Source organism: Oreochromis aureus, linkage group 16 (genome assembly GCF_013358895.1).
Source record: "Oreochromis aureus strain Israel breed Guangdong linkage group 16, ZZ_aureus, whole genome shotgun sequence".
Lineage (NCBI taxonomy): Eukaryota > Metazoa > Chordata > Actinopteri > Cichliformes > Cichlidae > Oreochromis > Oreochromis aureus.
Genome location: NC_052957.1, coordinates 32,123,257 through 32,140,050, shown reverse-complemented (window position 1 = coordinate 32,140,050; position 16,794 = coordinate 32,123,257). Strand labels below are relative to the sequence as shown.

General features: G+C 40.6%; 1 protein-coding gene across 1 annotated transcript in view; it reads left to right on the top strand.

Moving 5' to 3' along the window:
* The first annotated feature begins 1,854 nt into the window (after positions 1-1,854).
* The window catches only part of itgb5 (integrin, beta 5), a 45,058-nt gene continuing 30,118 nt past the window's right edge, over positions 1,855-16,794 (top strand). The window contains exons 1-7 of the mRNA XM_039599812.1: positions 1,855-1,902; positions 2,056-2,217; positions 3,227-3,322; positions 3,431-3,520; positions 6,373-6,507; positions 13,928-14,102; positions 15,604-15,858. Of these exons, the coding sequence (XP_039455746.1) occupies positions 1,855-1,902; positions 2,056-2,217; positions 3,227-3,322; positions 3,431-3,520; positions 6,373-6,507; positions 13,928-14,102; positions 15,604-15,858 (961 nt within the window). The remainder of the gene's footprint in view (positions 1,903-2,055; positions 2,218-3,226; positions 3,323-3,430; positions 3,521-6,372; positions 6,508-13,927; positions 14,103-15,603; positions 15,859-16,794) is intronic.

Here is a 16,794-nt window from a genome sequence, read left to right as displayed (position 1 = left end):
TTTCATAAAGTATGTTTGAGTAGTCTTCTATTGCACCCTTTGAAGATTTATTTGTTCACAGTTGGTAACAGGTCACAGGGACAGCTCCTGTGACAGGAGCCTCTGTGACAGGCATCCTGCCTATTTGCTTGTTAATTAAAAACATCGGGGGGGGTGGAGATGACAGGAAGTACAGTCTGGTGCAGCTGGTTAAACATGAGGACGAGTGCCTTGCAGGCCCAGTCATATCCCCGTGTTCCTCTTCCAGTTTAATCATTTCTAAAGGAGGACCATGACTCCTTCCAGTTGACTCCTGCGTTGTAATTTACTTAATTTGCACCGTTTTAGGCGGCCAGTGGTCATTTATCAGTCTCACTCACTGAGGCAGTATTTTATTCTGTTTTTTATTTACAAGCAGCATAAATGCTTCCTCTTCTACGGTACAGCCACAATAACAGGAAAGGCCACCCATCACACACCTAGATGTAGATATCAGTCTTATGACACAGCTGCGGTTCATCTTCAGAGAGGTCACTGATAGGTGCATCCACAGCTCTATTGTGCACTGTACAGGGCAAAAAAAAATGCCGAGCCCTCTTTTCTCATTGGCTGAAATGCTGTTTTTACACATTAGTCAGCACTCTGTCAGCGTTCTCGGTGCCTCGCCTGTTGTTTCCTGTTGATAAAGGCAGAGAAAAGTCTGGCTTGTTGTACAGTAGTGGACTTGGGAGCACATGAGCTGCGTATCATTGCTAAGCTTTACCAGTCTATCAAAGTGTCAGCATCATGTGATTCAGACGTGGGTCACTTTCATGTTCTTCGTGACTATGGAGTTAGAAGATGCAGAGTGAAAACTGACATCCAGCTCAAAACTCCTCTGACGTTGTTCTAATTTCTCTACACCAACACTGAAATAAGAATCACTGAAGCATAAAAAGGAATCTAACTCGAGGGATGAACCAGCGTTGTGTCTACACATCCGACAGTTTGAAATGATATCTGTGAGCCCTTATCAGCTGTAGTTCACAGGCATAATATTTTTTCACCAACAAAGTGATTCCCAAACAGTTATTAGCTACAAACTAATAACTTGGTATATCTCAGCATGTTTTCCAGTGTTTTCTTTAAAAAAGAAACAAAAAGTAGTTGACTGAAGGTCAAAACAATCTAGAGCAATTGAACACTAACTGAAAATCATGTCTTTAAGAAATAGGAAAAATGGGAGTGGAGGTGGTGAATGACAGGAGAATGGTGGCTAAGCTGTCATCCCTGATGGACAACATCTCCCACCCCATGCATGAGACTGTGACAGCACTGAGCAGCACCTTCAGTGGGAGACTGCGGCACCCACGGTGTGGGACGGAGAGATTTCGCAGGTCTTTCCTCCCCACTGCTGTCAGACTCCACAATAAAGACTTTAACTGATCAAACACACACATCCACAAATGTGCAATAACACTAATGTGCAATAATCTTTTCTGGCATCGTTGTATTTTTACTCAATTGTATATAGCATTTGTATTCTATTTTTATCCTATTGTATATTTTATTCTATTTTATTCTACTGTATATAGTATTTTATTTTATTCTATTCTGTACAGTTGTGTACGGTATTTATTCTTATTTTATTTTATTCTAATTTTTCCTTCACAACTTTTGCACTGTCCACTTCCTGCTGTGACAAAACAAATTTCCCACATGTGGGACTAATAAAGGTTATCTTATCTTATCTTATCTTATCTTATCTTATCTTATCTTAAAACTTATCTTATGAAAACTCTCGGGCTGTATAGTCTCAAAAGCAGTGTATAGTCTCAAAAAGCAGTGATTATTAAGTAGGAAAATGGCCACAAAAGCTGAAACCTCTCTGTAAAGATGTACATTTTAACGTGGGGGTCTGTGGGGATCATTGGAGTCAGTCCCGTTAGAGGAACGGCACTTTTTGACATTTCTGGGTTGGTTTCGTTATCAGCCTTGGAAGCTGCTGCTTGCTTCTAATGATGACGGCGATTAGGATGCTGATATTTGTTTTTGTAGCTAGAATTAGCTCCAGTAACTTACTCCTCCCATTTACAGGAAAAAATAGGCTGGAGGAAAGAGGCCTATCACCTACTGGTGTTCGCCACAGACGATGTACCTCACCTCGCTCTGGACGGCAGGCTCGGTGGTCTTGTTCATCCCCACGACGGACAGTGTCACCTCAATGACAACAACGAGTACAGCGCTTCCACAAAGATGGTAAGAAGACTGAAAATACAAAGTAGTATTCAGGGTTTTCATTTCATCTATGGATTTAGCAAAGCAGTGAAAAAGGGAAGCGGTGCAATTTCAGCTAAAGCCACTCTGCAACATGTCTTTTGGAAAATTCTATTCAAAATCCTCTTTGGAAATTTGAAACCTGGAATTTTCTGTATTGTAGTTCATACTGCTGGTGTTCAGTAAACGTCAGGTGCTTTTCACTGCAAAACCCACCCGTGAACGGATGCTGGAATTTGCAGCATTTGGTCATTGAAAGGCAAAAAGAAATGACATGATGAACTTCCTGCATTCTTTCATACAAAGGCTTTTAGGATAGTTTGCTTCCCTTTTCATGGCCTTGTGTCTCCACCCAGCTTTTAGCCACACTACATTACTAGATTTGAGAACTAGGCTTTTTTTTTCTTCTTCTTCTTCTGTTTTTTTAGTGAATTACTTACCTACTGAATCAGTTAAGTTCTCATGTAAGCAGGTAATTACAATGACATTCTTATTAATGACAAGAGCCCGTGAAGGGTCCAGATACACATCTACACCTGGAAGCTTCTACAGGAGCATGTAGAGGTGTGTTGGTGCTTTTTGGTTTTGTTTTTAAGCGTCCTTGTTCAAAGAACAGCTAATGAAGAGCAGTATTCGTATGAGATGCATTATCCTTCTGACACCAGTGGATTGGTTTCTTATAGTCGGTAATACTGCACAAAGACAGGCTTTCAGACATAAGTTCATTACAGGTTTCTGTAGATGCCAGAAGACTAATGAAGTAAACATGGATCAAAATCATTTAAAGTGGAAATCATTTATTTGAAGCTCTGGTTTATTGACCCCATGGTGGACCACACTCTGGTGTTGCCTGGCAGTTCCATATGTGGAAGTCCACACTCCAGACTTTCACATCTTCAATCTGGAATGCTTCAGCTGTGATACTAGAATGTTAAGATATAGATGGGCTGTTCTTTCTGATGGGAATCCAAATCCTTCTCTCTTATTCCAGGACTATCCTTCTCTGGCTCTTCTCGGGGAGAAACTGGCAGAAAACAACATCTTTCTCATCTTTGCTGTGACGAAAAGGCTGTACGTGATCTACAAGGTACTCTGAATTTTTGTCTATACAAGCTAAAGATCACACATTCTAACAGTATTTAAAATCTTAAACCATCAATGGTGCCTCCTTTTTTTTTTTCATGTTTTTCCAAAGGATTTTACTGCACTCATCCCAGGAACCACAGTAGAAATCCTTGATCAGGATTCCAAGAATGTCATCCAGCTGATTATCGCAGCCTACAACGTGAGTAAAGCAAATCTGTGCAGCTGAGCGTCTGCTTTCCCGCTGGTGTGAGTGAGAGAGCCAAATAATGACGTAAAGGGTTTTGCTTTTGATGGGGAGGAGTGATACATTCATGTCTTTAACAGCTGATTTTGACGCATGTGTTTTCACAGGGATCCAAAATCTTAATAAAGGTAGAATGGATTACCTGACTGACTCCCGAAAAGAAATATAATAATTAGTATATTAGATAAATCATAAGTTACAGTGTAAACAAAGGTCAACAGAACTGTAAAATAATAAAAGTGTACCGCACTAAATTTACCAACTAGTTCAAACTGGTCAAAATGGTTAAGTAAGTAACTTAAAGTGGGATAAAATGCCACAGAAGCTCCAAATTTTTCAGTACATATGGTTGAAGAAAACAACAATTTACCTTACTTTGGAAATTTAATTAATTTTACATTAGGGTTTAAAGTGTACTTATGAAGCAAAAATGCCAAACACCCTCTTGTCTCAGCTTCCTGAATGTGGAGGTTCAATAGAAGTTGAGTTTCAAACTGTTTGTCACATAAAACAGACTCACTGAATCAGAGCAGACTCAAACTGAGAGACTAAACCCAGCTCTGCTACACAAGCTTATGAGCAGTGTTGGTCAAGTTAGTTGAAAAAAGTAATTACTTACTAATTACTGATTATTTCTCCAAAAAAGTAATCCTGTTACTTTACTGATTACTTATTATCAAAAGCAATTAGTTACTTTATTACTTAGTTACTTTTTGAAAACATGATACACAACCAGATTATGAAATAAAACAATAGACCTTTCAGTCTCTTTTTAAAAATTGTTTTATTAGTTTTAATCTTTTAACTTTAAGCACATTGCACACGCAAAAATGAAATTATATGCAACAATCTTTGACTTGAAGAGATTGTTTAACATTTAAACCTATTTCCTGCATATTCCAGCATATAAAATAAAATAATTTTTTGTGTTTACGATCACTCTTTGAAATAGATGCAAATAAAACACAGTAAAAAATAAATAAAATCAAAGATTCAGCAGCACTAAGTCCTGTGGCTCTTAAATCTATTTTCAGCTGTTTTAGCAGGAGTGGGGCAGGTGGAGGTTTGCCCGGTGCCTCAGCGGTCATGTCAGTGGGGGGATCCGGGGGTTTCTCTGTGAATTTCACTTTCCCGTGGCAGCGTGCTCGGCGCTTGCTCAGATTTGAAGTTTTTAATTTTTCGCTGTAGGAAGAAGTTTTCTCGCCATGCAGAGTGTACAGCAGACGCTAATGTTTTGTAGGGAATCAAACTCAAAGTAAGGTCAGTACTTCCAGGCTTTAAACGCTGCATAGTCGTACTCTCTCCCGCACTTCATGTTATCCATTGTTGATCTGCACGTCTGTTGCAAAATCACGGTTTAGTAACGCAGTGTGCTTACAGGAAAGTAACAGTAATCTAATTACTTTTTTGCAATAGGTAATCCCTTACTTTACTCATTACTTGAAAAAAGTAATCGGATTGCAGTAATGCGTCTGCTTATGTGTATGTTTAATACTTTCCTCTAGTCTTTAAATTATTATTGAGAATTGCAAATGACAGTTAATCTCCCCTGTCCTCTAATGATGAAGTTAGTCAGCCTTAAATCTACATCAAGTGTCGAGTAAGCAGCGAACTCTCAAAAACCAAGACCGTTTTCATAGACTCCCATTTTAAATTGGCCCAGTTTACAACATTAAAAGCCATGCTAACAGCGTGGTGCAAGAAATAATTTTGTTCTCTTAGTCACAGGTAGAGTTATCTTAATGCAGGCTTCTCAGAATTGTTCTAATTCATGGGCCAAATTTGATCTGACCAGTAAAAAGAAAACCACACAAAAAACAAAACACACACACCTTCTCCATGCGTATCAGTCTATTACTAACTTAGTTTGGCTGACGTACGAATCTGGATAAAAACTGCTTTGTGGAGCTGTGATGGCAGCGAGGGCTACACTGATACAGAAATGCACATCGTGCTTCCTCTGTGGCCTTTTTATTTAAAGCCAACCATGTCTTAACTCCCTGTGCCTCGCTCCTAAACTGGAGCCACAGTCGTCTGATTGCTTCTTATTAAACAAACAGCTTTCTGAAACCAGGAAACTGCACCTCATGCTGGGAAGCTTTCCCTAAATATTTTTATGTGTGGGGGAGACAGATTTTTCTTTTCCCTTGGCTGAGTCGGTGCATTCTGAGTGGCAGAAAGTTGTGTCAAATGCACACTTGACATGCTCAGTGCGTGGAAGCAATGCTGAATGAAGCGCTGTTAACTCGGGGCCTGTTAACATTCCAGCTGCCACATTATATCCACCTCTGAGGTTTGATCGATGGACGGGCTTTTCTAAGCGCCGTGAGGTTCCTCCTCAGGTCTGACTGAGGGACAAAGCTGCTTCATGCTGTGATTGTGTTAAGGGTGATAAAAGTGCAAGTGTGCGACAGGGAGAGAGCGAAGGGTCGAATGAGGTCATGCTTATCCATGTGCACCAAATAACTCTCCTGATTTGTTCCTGGCAATTTTGCATCGCAGCGCTGAATGAACAACTGCAAACTGAGCGTGCACATGTTCCACAGAGCCAGCTGTGGAGCTGTGGTATTTTGTGTCCCCACACAAGCCACCTGCATTCACGCACAGCACTTGAGGTTGTGGTGAGATTGGCTATAAATGCTTTCCTCCTGTTTCACCCTGTTTTCCACTTAGATGCTCAAACAGCGTTGAAAGTGCAACAAGTCCTGCTGTTGATGGCTTATTTTACTCTGCCTTAAAAGTTTTTGTTTTAAACCCTCGGTTTATTACCACATATGACTGAACTCTCCTGGCTGTGTTCTCCTTAGAACATCCGTTCTAAAGTGGAACTGTCAGTGTGGGACCACCCAGAGGACCTCAGCCTTTCCTTCACTGCCACCTGTCAGGATGGAAACCCACTGCCAGGCCTCAGGAAGTGTGCTGACCTGAAGATAGGAGACACTGTGAGTGCTTCTCCACACTTACCTCATGTTATAAATGTTTCATGTGTCCTGCTGGCCCAGAAAATGTCTGAGTGCTCGCTCACACGCGTTTATTCTCTTGGATTATGAAATTCAATCTGTGTTTTTAAGAGTTTAAAGAGAGAAGCGATTGCTTTTTCTCCATTGGATGCCTGTTTTTGAAGATTTCCCAATGCATAGATGTTACTTGCACAGTTACAACAATAACGCAAATCATTCTAACATTTCAGATTCTTTTTATTTTTTCCATCTATGGGAACCAAAAAAAATTGCCAAGTCCTTAGTCTTATTTTGAAGGTGAAGTTACAGATAAAAGTGTTTCACCACCATCTGGCTTGCTGTTGTGTTGGCCCTTCATCATTCAGCTGGGTCTTTGGATCAGTGTACATACTGAGTGGTGCTCTGAATGCAGTGGGTTGTCAAACACATGAAATTTTTGATTTAGATCTCTGAGCTGCTTTTGCTATATGTGAATTTGTTTTTTGTTTGTTTTTTTAAAGCATCTCTGCTGCTGTTGGGCGTAAACATCTAGACCTCGCGGTCACATGATTGGGTGTACATATCTTGGCACACCTAATCTACATCTTTCACTCTAGGCACAGGCCCAAACTCACAACTCACTACATCCTGTTTTCATTTTTGTTTTATTCTGGAAGTTCAGTCGGGAAGTGCCGATTACTATCTCAGCTGGGAAAGTGATGTTTACAGCACCAAAATTACTTAAAAGCAAATGATAGAAGTAGGGAGGAGGAGAGTTTAAACAGCGATGTTATTGACACTGATTGTGCATATCATATGGCAAATGAACTTTAACCTCCTAGGACCTGGCGTCCACATATGTGGACATCACATTTTGGGTTGTCTAGACTACAATACTAAATTTTGCTCTACAAGGGCCAGATATCTCTTATGAGGACATTATACTGCCACTGTTCTATCAAAATTTTAAACAAATGTCCTCATATGTGGATATCAGGCCAAAAATCAGAGCAAAATCAGGTAAAAAGATTTTTTTTATTTTTTTAACATTCATCAGGTCCCAATCAGCCCAAATAGCAAAGAGAAATTAAAAATGCATGCCATGAAAGAGTTCGGGTCTTAGGAGGTTAATATCGTCCACATGAAAAAACTGCAAGAACATCCATATTTGTGCACAAACGTGATCCCTAATCTGTGGAGCTTGTAGCAAAATGGAGGATAGATGGAAACGGTGTTTGAGAATGTAAGACATTGCACAAAAATGATTGATTTTCAAAGTATTTATTTAAAGTTGCTGGTGTCAGAGTATTATAGAGAGAAACACATCAGTCAGTCCTGAACTGAAATCAATGGGAGAATTCAGCAACGGCAAAGTTCCAGAGGGGAAAAAGCTTGCAAAACATATTTTAGGGTCAAAGTTACTAAACTTTCAGATATATTTTTTTTCTTCAGTTTTGACTGGTATTTATGTGCATGGACAGGTAAATGGTAAATGGACTGATTCTTATACAGCGCTTTTCTACTCTCCCGTACTCAAAGTGCTCTATACAACATGCCACATTCACCCAAGCACTATCTTCTATGCTTTTTTTTTTCTTTTTTTAAAGTGCTTTCTAACTAACGCATTCACACACTCTCATACTCCAATGGATGCAAGGATATTTGGCATGCAGACTAGGGGGAGCCAGGGATCGAACCACCAACCTTCTGATCAGTAGATGACCTGCTCTTGCTCCGGAGCTACAGCATGTAGTTAACTGTCCCGAGCCACTTAGAAATGGCTGAGTCCTGTTATTTTTGTTGAAAGTCGGTCATAGCCCAACTTAAGATTTTCCAAAATAAAATCGACAAACCGCAAACAACTACATAAAAATGCCATCTACGAAAGTATATTTCTTTTCAGCACACTTCAGCTTAATGTGACACAGTTCACGAAGTTAAACACAACCTAAAAAAGTCCCTGACTGCTTCTGCCAGGGATCGAATTATGTGCAGCAACATGCAGCTCCGATGGAATGGAAAACATTCATTTTGGTTCATGTTCTGGAAAAGGTCACTGCTGCAAATTTGTTGGGTTTTTTTTGAATAAATGACTTCTTTGAGGTTGGCACTGTCATTGCATACATTCATAGACTCATTTTTCCACATGTCAGGAGGAGCAGAATTAAACACATTTTGTGTTGAAGTACATCATTTCCAGTGTGTGGTATAGTACCTAGGAGGCTGTCGAGGATCGTGTGCACGTTTTGGTTCTTAATGGTTTTTGGTACTCAGCCTGAAACAAAATAGTGGATGTTATGTTAAGGTTTCAAGTGCCAGTGTTGCATTTTTATGTTTTTTGCTTTTCAAAATAGAGGACCCAGTCACCCTGAAATCATCATATTTAATACTTGATAGGTCATACTTGCTCTGAGTTCCTGCCTGAATGCGTTCAGCCAGAGGCAGCATCAGCACACTCTTTGCATCCTACCTGGTAGTTCCTTCTCAGGTTTCACTGCAGACGTTTTAGCACCTACTGCCTCTGCCTTTAGTTTGAACTTCAGCAGGTGCACTGCAGTTCAGTTAGTAAGATCAGGTGATTGTTGAAGGTTACTTGCTGAAATAATAATAAATCTGAGTACACAGCAATGCCAATATTAATAATTCCTGTCAACACCTAAGCAAACAAGAAAACGCACAGTGGGACCCTCTTGGGGTGACTTCCTGTGAGTTGGAATTGAGACTGGATTCAGTTCACAGTGGATATAGCTGTGGGAAACGCATTATGGTTCATCCCCGTCTCTATCCTGTGTTCAGACCAACAGTAGTACTGCAACAAAAACCCAGCTCATCAGTCTCTTACTCTAACTGGACTTTCTGGATTTTCTTCTAGTACCTGCTGCAGCATGCCCTGTAGCAGCTACTAGACTGAAAAGTTTGTTAAGATTGAAAAGTTTTATTTTCAGTCTTAACTCATCTTAAAGGTTCAATCAGCAATTTTAAGATTATTTAATATAAAAAGAAGATATTGTATTGATAAACATACAAAGAATAAAGTGTAATTAAATCTTCCAACAAACTCATGCATACTCATAAATCAATACCTATGAGCACTGGTAAAACTGCAAACAGTTTCCCTATATATTTATATTATATATATTTAAATGCAGTGGCGGGGAAGGTTTTTATATAGAGCTTTTATACTCCAGCACTCAGTGCCCTCAAACATGCTCATTTATTCCCAACAATGTCATGATTACCTGCAGATTAAACATGCAACTGTTGGTTTCTGGACATCTGACAACAACAATAACAGCTGGTTATAAGTTAACATTAGGCTCGCTAATGTTAGGCTCAAGGGTCCTAAAATACTTTCCCTCAGATAAACAGTTTGATTACATTCTCACATCGCCCAGGAGTTTATTCACCAAGTATCAGAGTCCAATGTTAGATCCACTTCAAAGCTGCTACCCTTCATCTCCTTTCACTGCAAAAGACAAAAGACATGAGCAGTAATTTATTGTTATATTTTTAGCTTTTTTTTTTTTTTTTTTTTTTAGCTGGTGTATGTGTAATCCTTATAGTCTACGAGAGGTTGTTGAGCAGTCTTACTGGGATAGCTGAAACTTAGCTATCTGGTTATGCCAAACTCAAGACTTCATTGTGGTAGTCCACGAACCAGTTTGTGACATTAAAAGATGGATGTAAATACTATATTCTGAGTTAACCAAGGTGGGGTTTTTTTTGTATGTTTGGTGACAACATACAGAGTAATTTTAATGCACTTACACTTTAACATTTGGTGTTACTCATGTGTTTTTCACAGCCTTGCCTTTAGCAGTTAGGGGTCTTTTCAGGTGACAGGTGGTTACAGTACGTCTTAATTGCTCTGAGTTTTGCACTGGGCTCTTCGTGGCAGTCACTTTGTATTCTGTACAGGCCTCAATTGAGATCTGAATCTTTTGAAAATGTTAGTGAGGGGTAGTTTGATACATGCCTCACACAGCGAGACTTCAGCAGGGTAGAATGCTTCTCTGAAAACCCCCTGTGCTCTTCCCTTGGCCACTTTATTTTCCTGGGAAGGTTTTGGGATGGGAATGAGCAGAGGAGGAGTTGAGGGTCATTGTGTCAGGGGAAAAAAAAACTCAAAACAGTGAATGTAAGGGAGCTCTTGGGTGATGGGGCTTGCTCATGTCTTTTGTCCTTTGCAGTGAAAGGAGATGAAGGGTAGCAGCTTATTCTGCTTGGGGCTATGTTTCCCAGTCTTTACTGAGGGAATGGGCCATTCCAGTGCCCAGGTGTCAGTCACTGGGACTGTGTGAGTCTGTGACGGAGCTTGTCGTCGCATCTCAATGACTTTGCACAAAAGTAGGCATGAGGACGCCTGTGAAACTGCACGGCATGAAAGAGCGAAGCTGGCAGCAGGAGAAATGCTAGCTGGAGTATAGTTAAAGGGGCATGGTTTTCACTGTTTCATTCACACAACTGCAGGACTGAAAGGGCTCATGCATATGAATGAAAGTCTGTGCTAACATGCCACAGGTTCTTTAAAGATTTATTTCCAAATGAGGCAGAAGCATTTGAACCTGGTTATGTGTGGTTTTGTTTGACCATAACCACTGGTTTTATCCCACTTAACTGAATTCAGGCAGTCATAAGAATTCCATCATCAAAACAGAGCTATCCACGGAAACGCTGCTGTGTTTTTCTGCCAGGAAGAAATTCTTTGTGAAACTGTTGGATACAATTCTGTCACTTCCCCATTCTGACTCCCTGCATCTCTCCTTGAATTAGATTAAACGATCAACTGCGTTTTCTCAGTGAGCTCGGTCTTTCTGCACCCATCTCTCCTAAAGTGCCCTACTACAAATTCCTCTCACATTTTTGCCCATTTCCATTTCAGCTTCATAGTTCTCCTAACAAGCCACATGACTGGGTGAACTGGCCTCCTCGCGACTCACATTTACAGTAAATTTAATTGTGCTCCTCATTAACTTGTTAATGTTAGAGTAGAGGGGCTTTTTGGGCAACATGTGATGCATTCTCTTCCTGTATGCTGGACTAATGTGACAAGCGCTCCTCTGGTGCCATTCCGCAATGATACTGTGTCATATCGTCTTTTTTATCAAGCATCATAAACACCTGGAGGAACACACAGAACTGGCTATGTAGCTATCTGTAGCAGATGTCACTAATTTCAGCCTCTTTAGTTCAACATCATGAAACTACCAAAACTAACGTTTGCCAACTCTGGACAGAATCTAGTTTGCGGCCTCTAATATGAAAAGCTGTTTTCACTTGTTTCTTTCTACACTAATTATTTGCTTGCTAAAATGCAACATAATAATCATTAAATAGATTATTCCATTAAACACACACGCATATGAATGTGTGTTTTGTCAAGAAGTGTACATTTAAAAAAAATAAATAACCAAAACTGTATGGATATCACATACTGGATTATGGCTGCTAATGCAAGCAGAAACCTTCCGGGTTATAAATGAAGCCAAACTGGAACTGCTATAAATTGCAGTTGACCTGATGGCCACTTTGAGGCTGCCTCTGAAAGTGAGTAAATTTCTACTTTCTCCACCCAAAACATTGCTGGCCTCTGTAAATGGTTTATGCCTTCATAACAACTCTACAATGTTTTGTTTGTTTTCATCACATCCATTTGGAATTTGTTGATGTTTAAAGCTTTAGGCCACTTTCATTGACAGATGTTTTGTTAATCAAGTTAGCTCCCACCTGGAGTCACTGAACTTGACCTCTTTATTGTGTTTGTAGTGTTGGAAATTCTGGAGTTACATGAGGTTGGTGTAGCTCAGGTAGAACTACTAGTCAGAAGGTTGGTGGCTCGATTCTCGTCTGCTCCAGGCTGCATGCCAAATATCCTTGGGCAAGATGCTAACCCAAAGATTAGCTTGTAGCAGATTATACATACATGATGGGATACTTTACATTGATTGTGAGTTTACATAGCCTGGGACTGCTTGATTCGTGGTTGCTAAAGATGGTTGTACACCCCCCCCCCCAAGCCCCATCCCTTCACACCAAAACACTACCAAACAACACCACCACCATGTCTCAGTTTCTCCAGCACATATGCAACAGGATGGGCCTGGATCAGGTTGTGACTTTGCTGAAACTGAAGGCTAGGCTGATTTAAAAAAAAAAAAACAACAAAAAAAAAAAAAAACAGGGGCAGATCGAATCAAAAATCAAACTTGTTCTTATAGAAGCTTATAGAGAGGTGGAATATTAGCTTTTTTTCCTCAGGATGAGATGATCCAACTTATTGAGTCATGATACTAATATCTTGGCTTTGGCTGTAGACTGATACAGATTTGTCCCTTTGAGGAAGAGGAATCATTCTTTTGAGGCAACATCAAGCTTGACATCATCTCACTTGACCACAGTTTGCTCAAAGCTGCTGCAAGCAAACAGCACTTGCTGGTGTAGCACGCGTTGAATGCCTCCAGTCTCCCAACCGCTTTGCTCCCTCCATGCCTGACAGAGCAATGGATTGGTTCATTTCTCTTTGTGCGAGACATCCATTTTTCAGGTGCTTCTAGTTAGGGCTTCAAAGCAGAAAATGTTGCATCCCCTCTAGTCAGTTTTCATCTTAAAAACAAAATAGTTAAGAATTTCCAACCCTGATTCTCTCTTTGGCAGCTGCGTGCACTTCAGACTCACTAATCTCTTAGCCTATCAGTGTAAAAGTCAGCAGGGTGTGTTTATCTGATATGGATGTGAACACCTGCCAATTACTGTTGAACTCCAGCTGTTTGACCTCATAACTTAGTTTTTATTTCTGCACCACAGAGCTCAAGGACAGAGCCAAACCACTGGAACACGCATCACTGTCCACTTTGTGCTTCTCTTTATGAGACTCTGTCATACTCTTGTACAGTTTCTGGAGCATTTAAGTCCAAAACAAAGTCTTGTCAACAGCACAATTTCAATCACAGAGAAAATTGAACTCTACACTGAGCAAACTATCAGGAGAGTACCGGGAAAAACAGACTTATGTTTGATGATAAAGGCATGCCTGGGGTTTGGTTTCTCTTGTCAAGACTTCCTTCCTCAGAGCAATCAAATGGGTGTAGATCTCCTGTCCCAGTTTCTGTGCAACTCAGCTATGTAAATTCGTCTCTGGAGTGAAACAAGCCCACTGATGTAAATGTGACAGCACGGGGTCATGTGCTGGCTGGCTGGCAACTGACTGTGTTTGATGCAGGGTGGGTTCAGGTCATTCGGGAATAAGGAAACAAAAACTGAGGAGAGATATCAGAGATATATAAGGCCTCATGAGGCTGCTACTGTTTAAAAAAAGCACCTTTGAACATTTGAACCTGACACGAACTTCCAGCGAATAAACAGGAGGTCAGTTTGTCAGTATTCATATCTTTCCTTTCTGAGAACATCACTCTGTTTTTTTAAGGTCTCGTTCAACGTCAGTGTGGAGGCAAGGAGCTGTCCTCCCCGTGGGACTGACCACAGATTCACAATCAAGCCTGTGGGCTTTAAAGACCGCCTGGAAGTGGCCGTGGATTACGAGTGTGACTGCGGCTGCAGCCGGAATGCACAAAACAATAGCATCATCTGCAGCTCGATAGGTATAACTTTAACAATTCATATTTATTTTCTATTTTTAAATCTTCACTTGTAAATGTAAAAGTTTTCATGTTTTTTTTTTTTTTTTTTTTTTCCAAACTTCCAAGAAGGGTAACTGCTCATCTTTTTTTCCCCTTCCTCCAGTTGGGAATTTGGCTGACAGTGTTGTTTACTGTAAACTAAAGTGCACAGGCCAACATATTCGCGCTGCAGGAAACCAAAGCTTCAAGGACATGTGGGAATCAGTCCAAAATGACATGACCCCTTTTTACATTCAGTCCTGCCTTTTCTTTAATTAGATTAAACAACACCAAATGCAGAGAAACCATTGCTGCGCTGCTTTCTGAAACACTGTTAGGAAGTTAAAGCCATTCATCCAAATGGCTCTCAAACTTTATCTGGCATACATCTTACAGAACTGCCTGCTCCACCCCTATAATCTGCAGAACAACATAAAAAATAGGTGAGAAGGTGAGAAATATTCAACATTTCAAGCACAAGCATGAGGCAAATAATGTTTTTGTTTTTTTGGTTTTTTTTGAATGTGCTAACTTCTGTCATTAGCCAATCAAACTGTGCTATGAAAATCCAGAGAAATGAAGCAGTTTTTTTGAAAAGCTTGTTATTAATTTTAAAAACAATTATTAAGGTCCCCATTAGATGCAGCAATTCTTCCTGAAGTCACAAATCTTTACAACTGAAGGCGAGTTGATGATTTTGGAGAACACAGTTACAGTGGCTAGCTTGGCCAAACCAGATTTGGCTAGCCTGGTTTATGTACATTGTGAGTTGTCATTAGCTTGTTTGGAAGTAACTGGTTATTGTTATGACAGTTACACCAGTAAAGATGGTCCCAGATGTCAGGCATGTTTACCGTCAGGTGTTAAAACACAGGGACCAGTTAGTTGTTTCTGATATATTGGTTTTTTTATGCTAATGCCTGTAAGCTAACAAAGAACATCAATGGAAGTCCAAGCGAACATTCAAATATGACAAAATAATTCCTCAGGATAACTTGGAAGTAGACCCTTTAAGCTCATTTCCAGCTCCATATTTTTAGTAGCTTTGCATTCACTAATATAAGTAATACCTAAGATATCTTGTTCTGTTCATTCTTTTTCTGAAACAAGCTGTTTTAGCTTTTAAACTTTCCTTTAATTTTAACCTTTTTTTCTGATTAGCAGTAGCTCCTCGCACACAGTGCATTTCAACAGCAGGTCGGTGGCGCTTCTGCTCTCACAGCCAGAGTCATGTGCCTGAGATGACCATGGGGACCACCATTAAAAACTTCTGCTCTCACTGACATTATACAGCGCAAGAGTAGAAAAGAACTCGGTGTCTCAGTGTGTGGAGCTGTCTTAGCTTTTGGTTGTTCATATGCTGTCCTCATTATTTGACTTTGACTATGTTTAATATGAGCAGTCACGACTGTAACTGTGTGTGTGTGTGTGTGTATAACAGAAATGAAGGAAAAGTGAAGTTAAGGAAACCTTTTCCTTGCAGGTACTTATAACTGTGGGACTTGCCAATGTGAGCCCGGCTACCTGGGTGCCCGCTGTGAATGCCAGGAGGGTGAGACAAGCAACATGTTTCTCAGCGCCTGCCGGGAATCCGAGGGCAAACAGATCTGCAGTGGACGAGGCGAGTGCAGCTGCAACCAGTGCCTGTGCTATGAATCGGAGTTCGGAAAGATCTACGGCAGCTTCTGCGAGTGCGACGACTTCTCCTGTGCTCGACACAAAGGCATCCTCTGCTCAGGTAGGAAGACCTCCGACATATTCCTTCGAGGATCATGCTTGCAGGGTGATGTTAGGTTCTTGTATGTGATTCTGTGGATTTTCTGTACTTAACGTGAGGGAGTGGTTTGAGCTAAAGCTGGCGAGAGACCACACCTCAGTAAGCACTAAACAGGAACACATCAAGACTCTTTAGATCTGCGATGCTTGTTGTGGGTTGGGTAATCCACATTAACAATAGTGAGTCACGGCCCATGCCTGCTCTGGGTGTGTCTTGGTGGTTTGACCTTGTCCTGACTGCAGTGAACCCAACCCAACAGTCACCTGCAGAGCTGCTGTCTTTGCTCACCAAACTAGATCAAAGGAGCAGCTGCAAAAGTAATGGGTCTAATGTTCATCTCCTGTTTTCTTTGCCGTCTGCCTCTGGGGGCATGTCTGCTGAAAAGATTCAGTACATGTTTGCTGTTGGTGCAGAAAAAGGAAACCAATGCGTGCAAAAAAACCCAGCAGTTCCTGTTGTAGCTACATGAAGGAAACCCAGTCAACTACCGTAGTTGTTAACTACTTTGTTAACTACTTTGTTAAAATGCCCAACTTGGGCCACCATTATTGACGTGAGTGAACCTGGACCTCTCTCATTGATTTTCAGTGTTGGTGCCTTTTGGAGCATTTTTAATGTAATTATCTGGAGTGACCACTTTGTGGTACAAACCATTCAAAAAGGGGGATCTTGGTGATGAATTGGTGATGTTACGATGGCCATGTGAATTTTCTATATCTACCTACCTAACAGTTCATGACTACAGCCTACTAACCAGCCTTGCTATCCTTAGCTGATAATTTGGTACCCATGCTTTTGTCCAGATATAGTAACTTTTGACCCCAGAAAAATTACTCTTGCTCCCATTTGGTGATCATCTCACCTGTAGCCATAATAATAAGTTTTGAAACCTCTGTA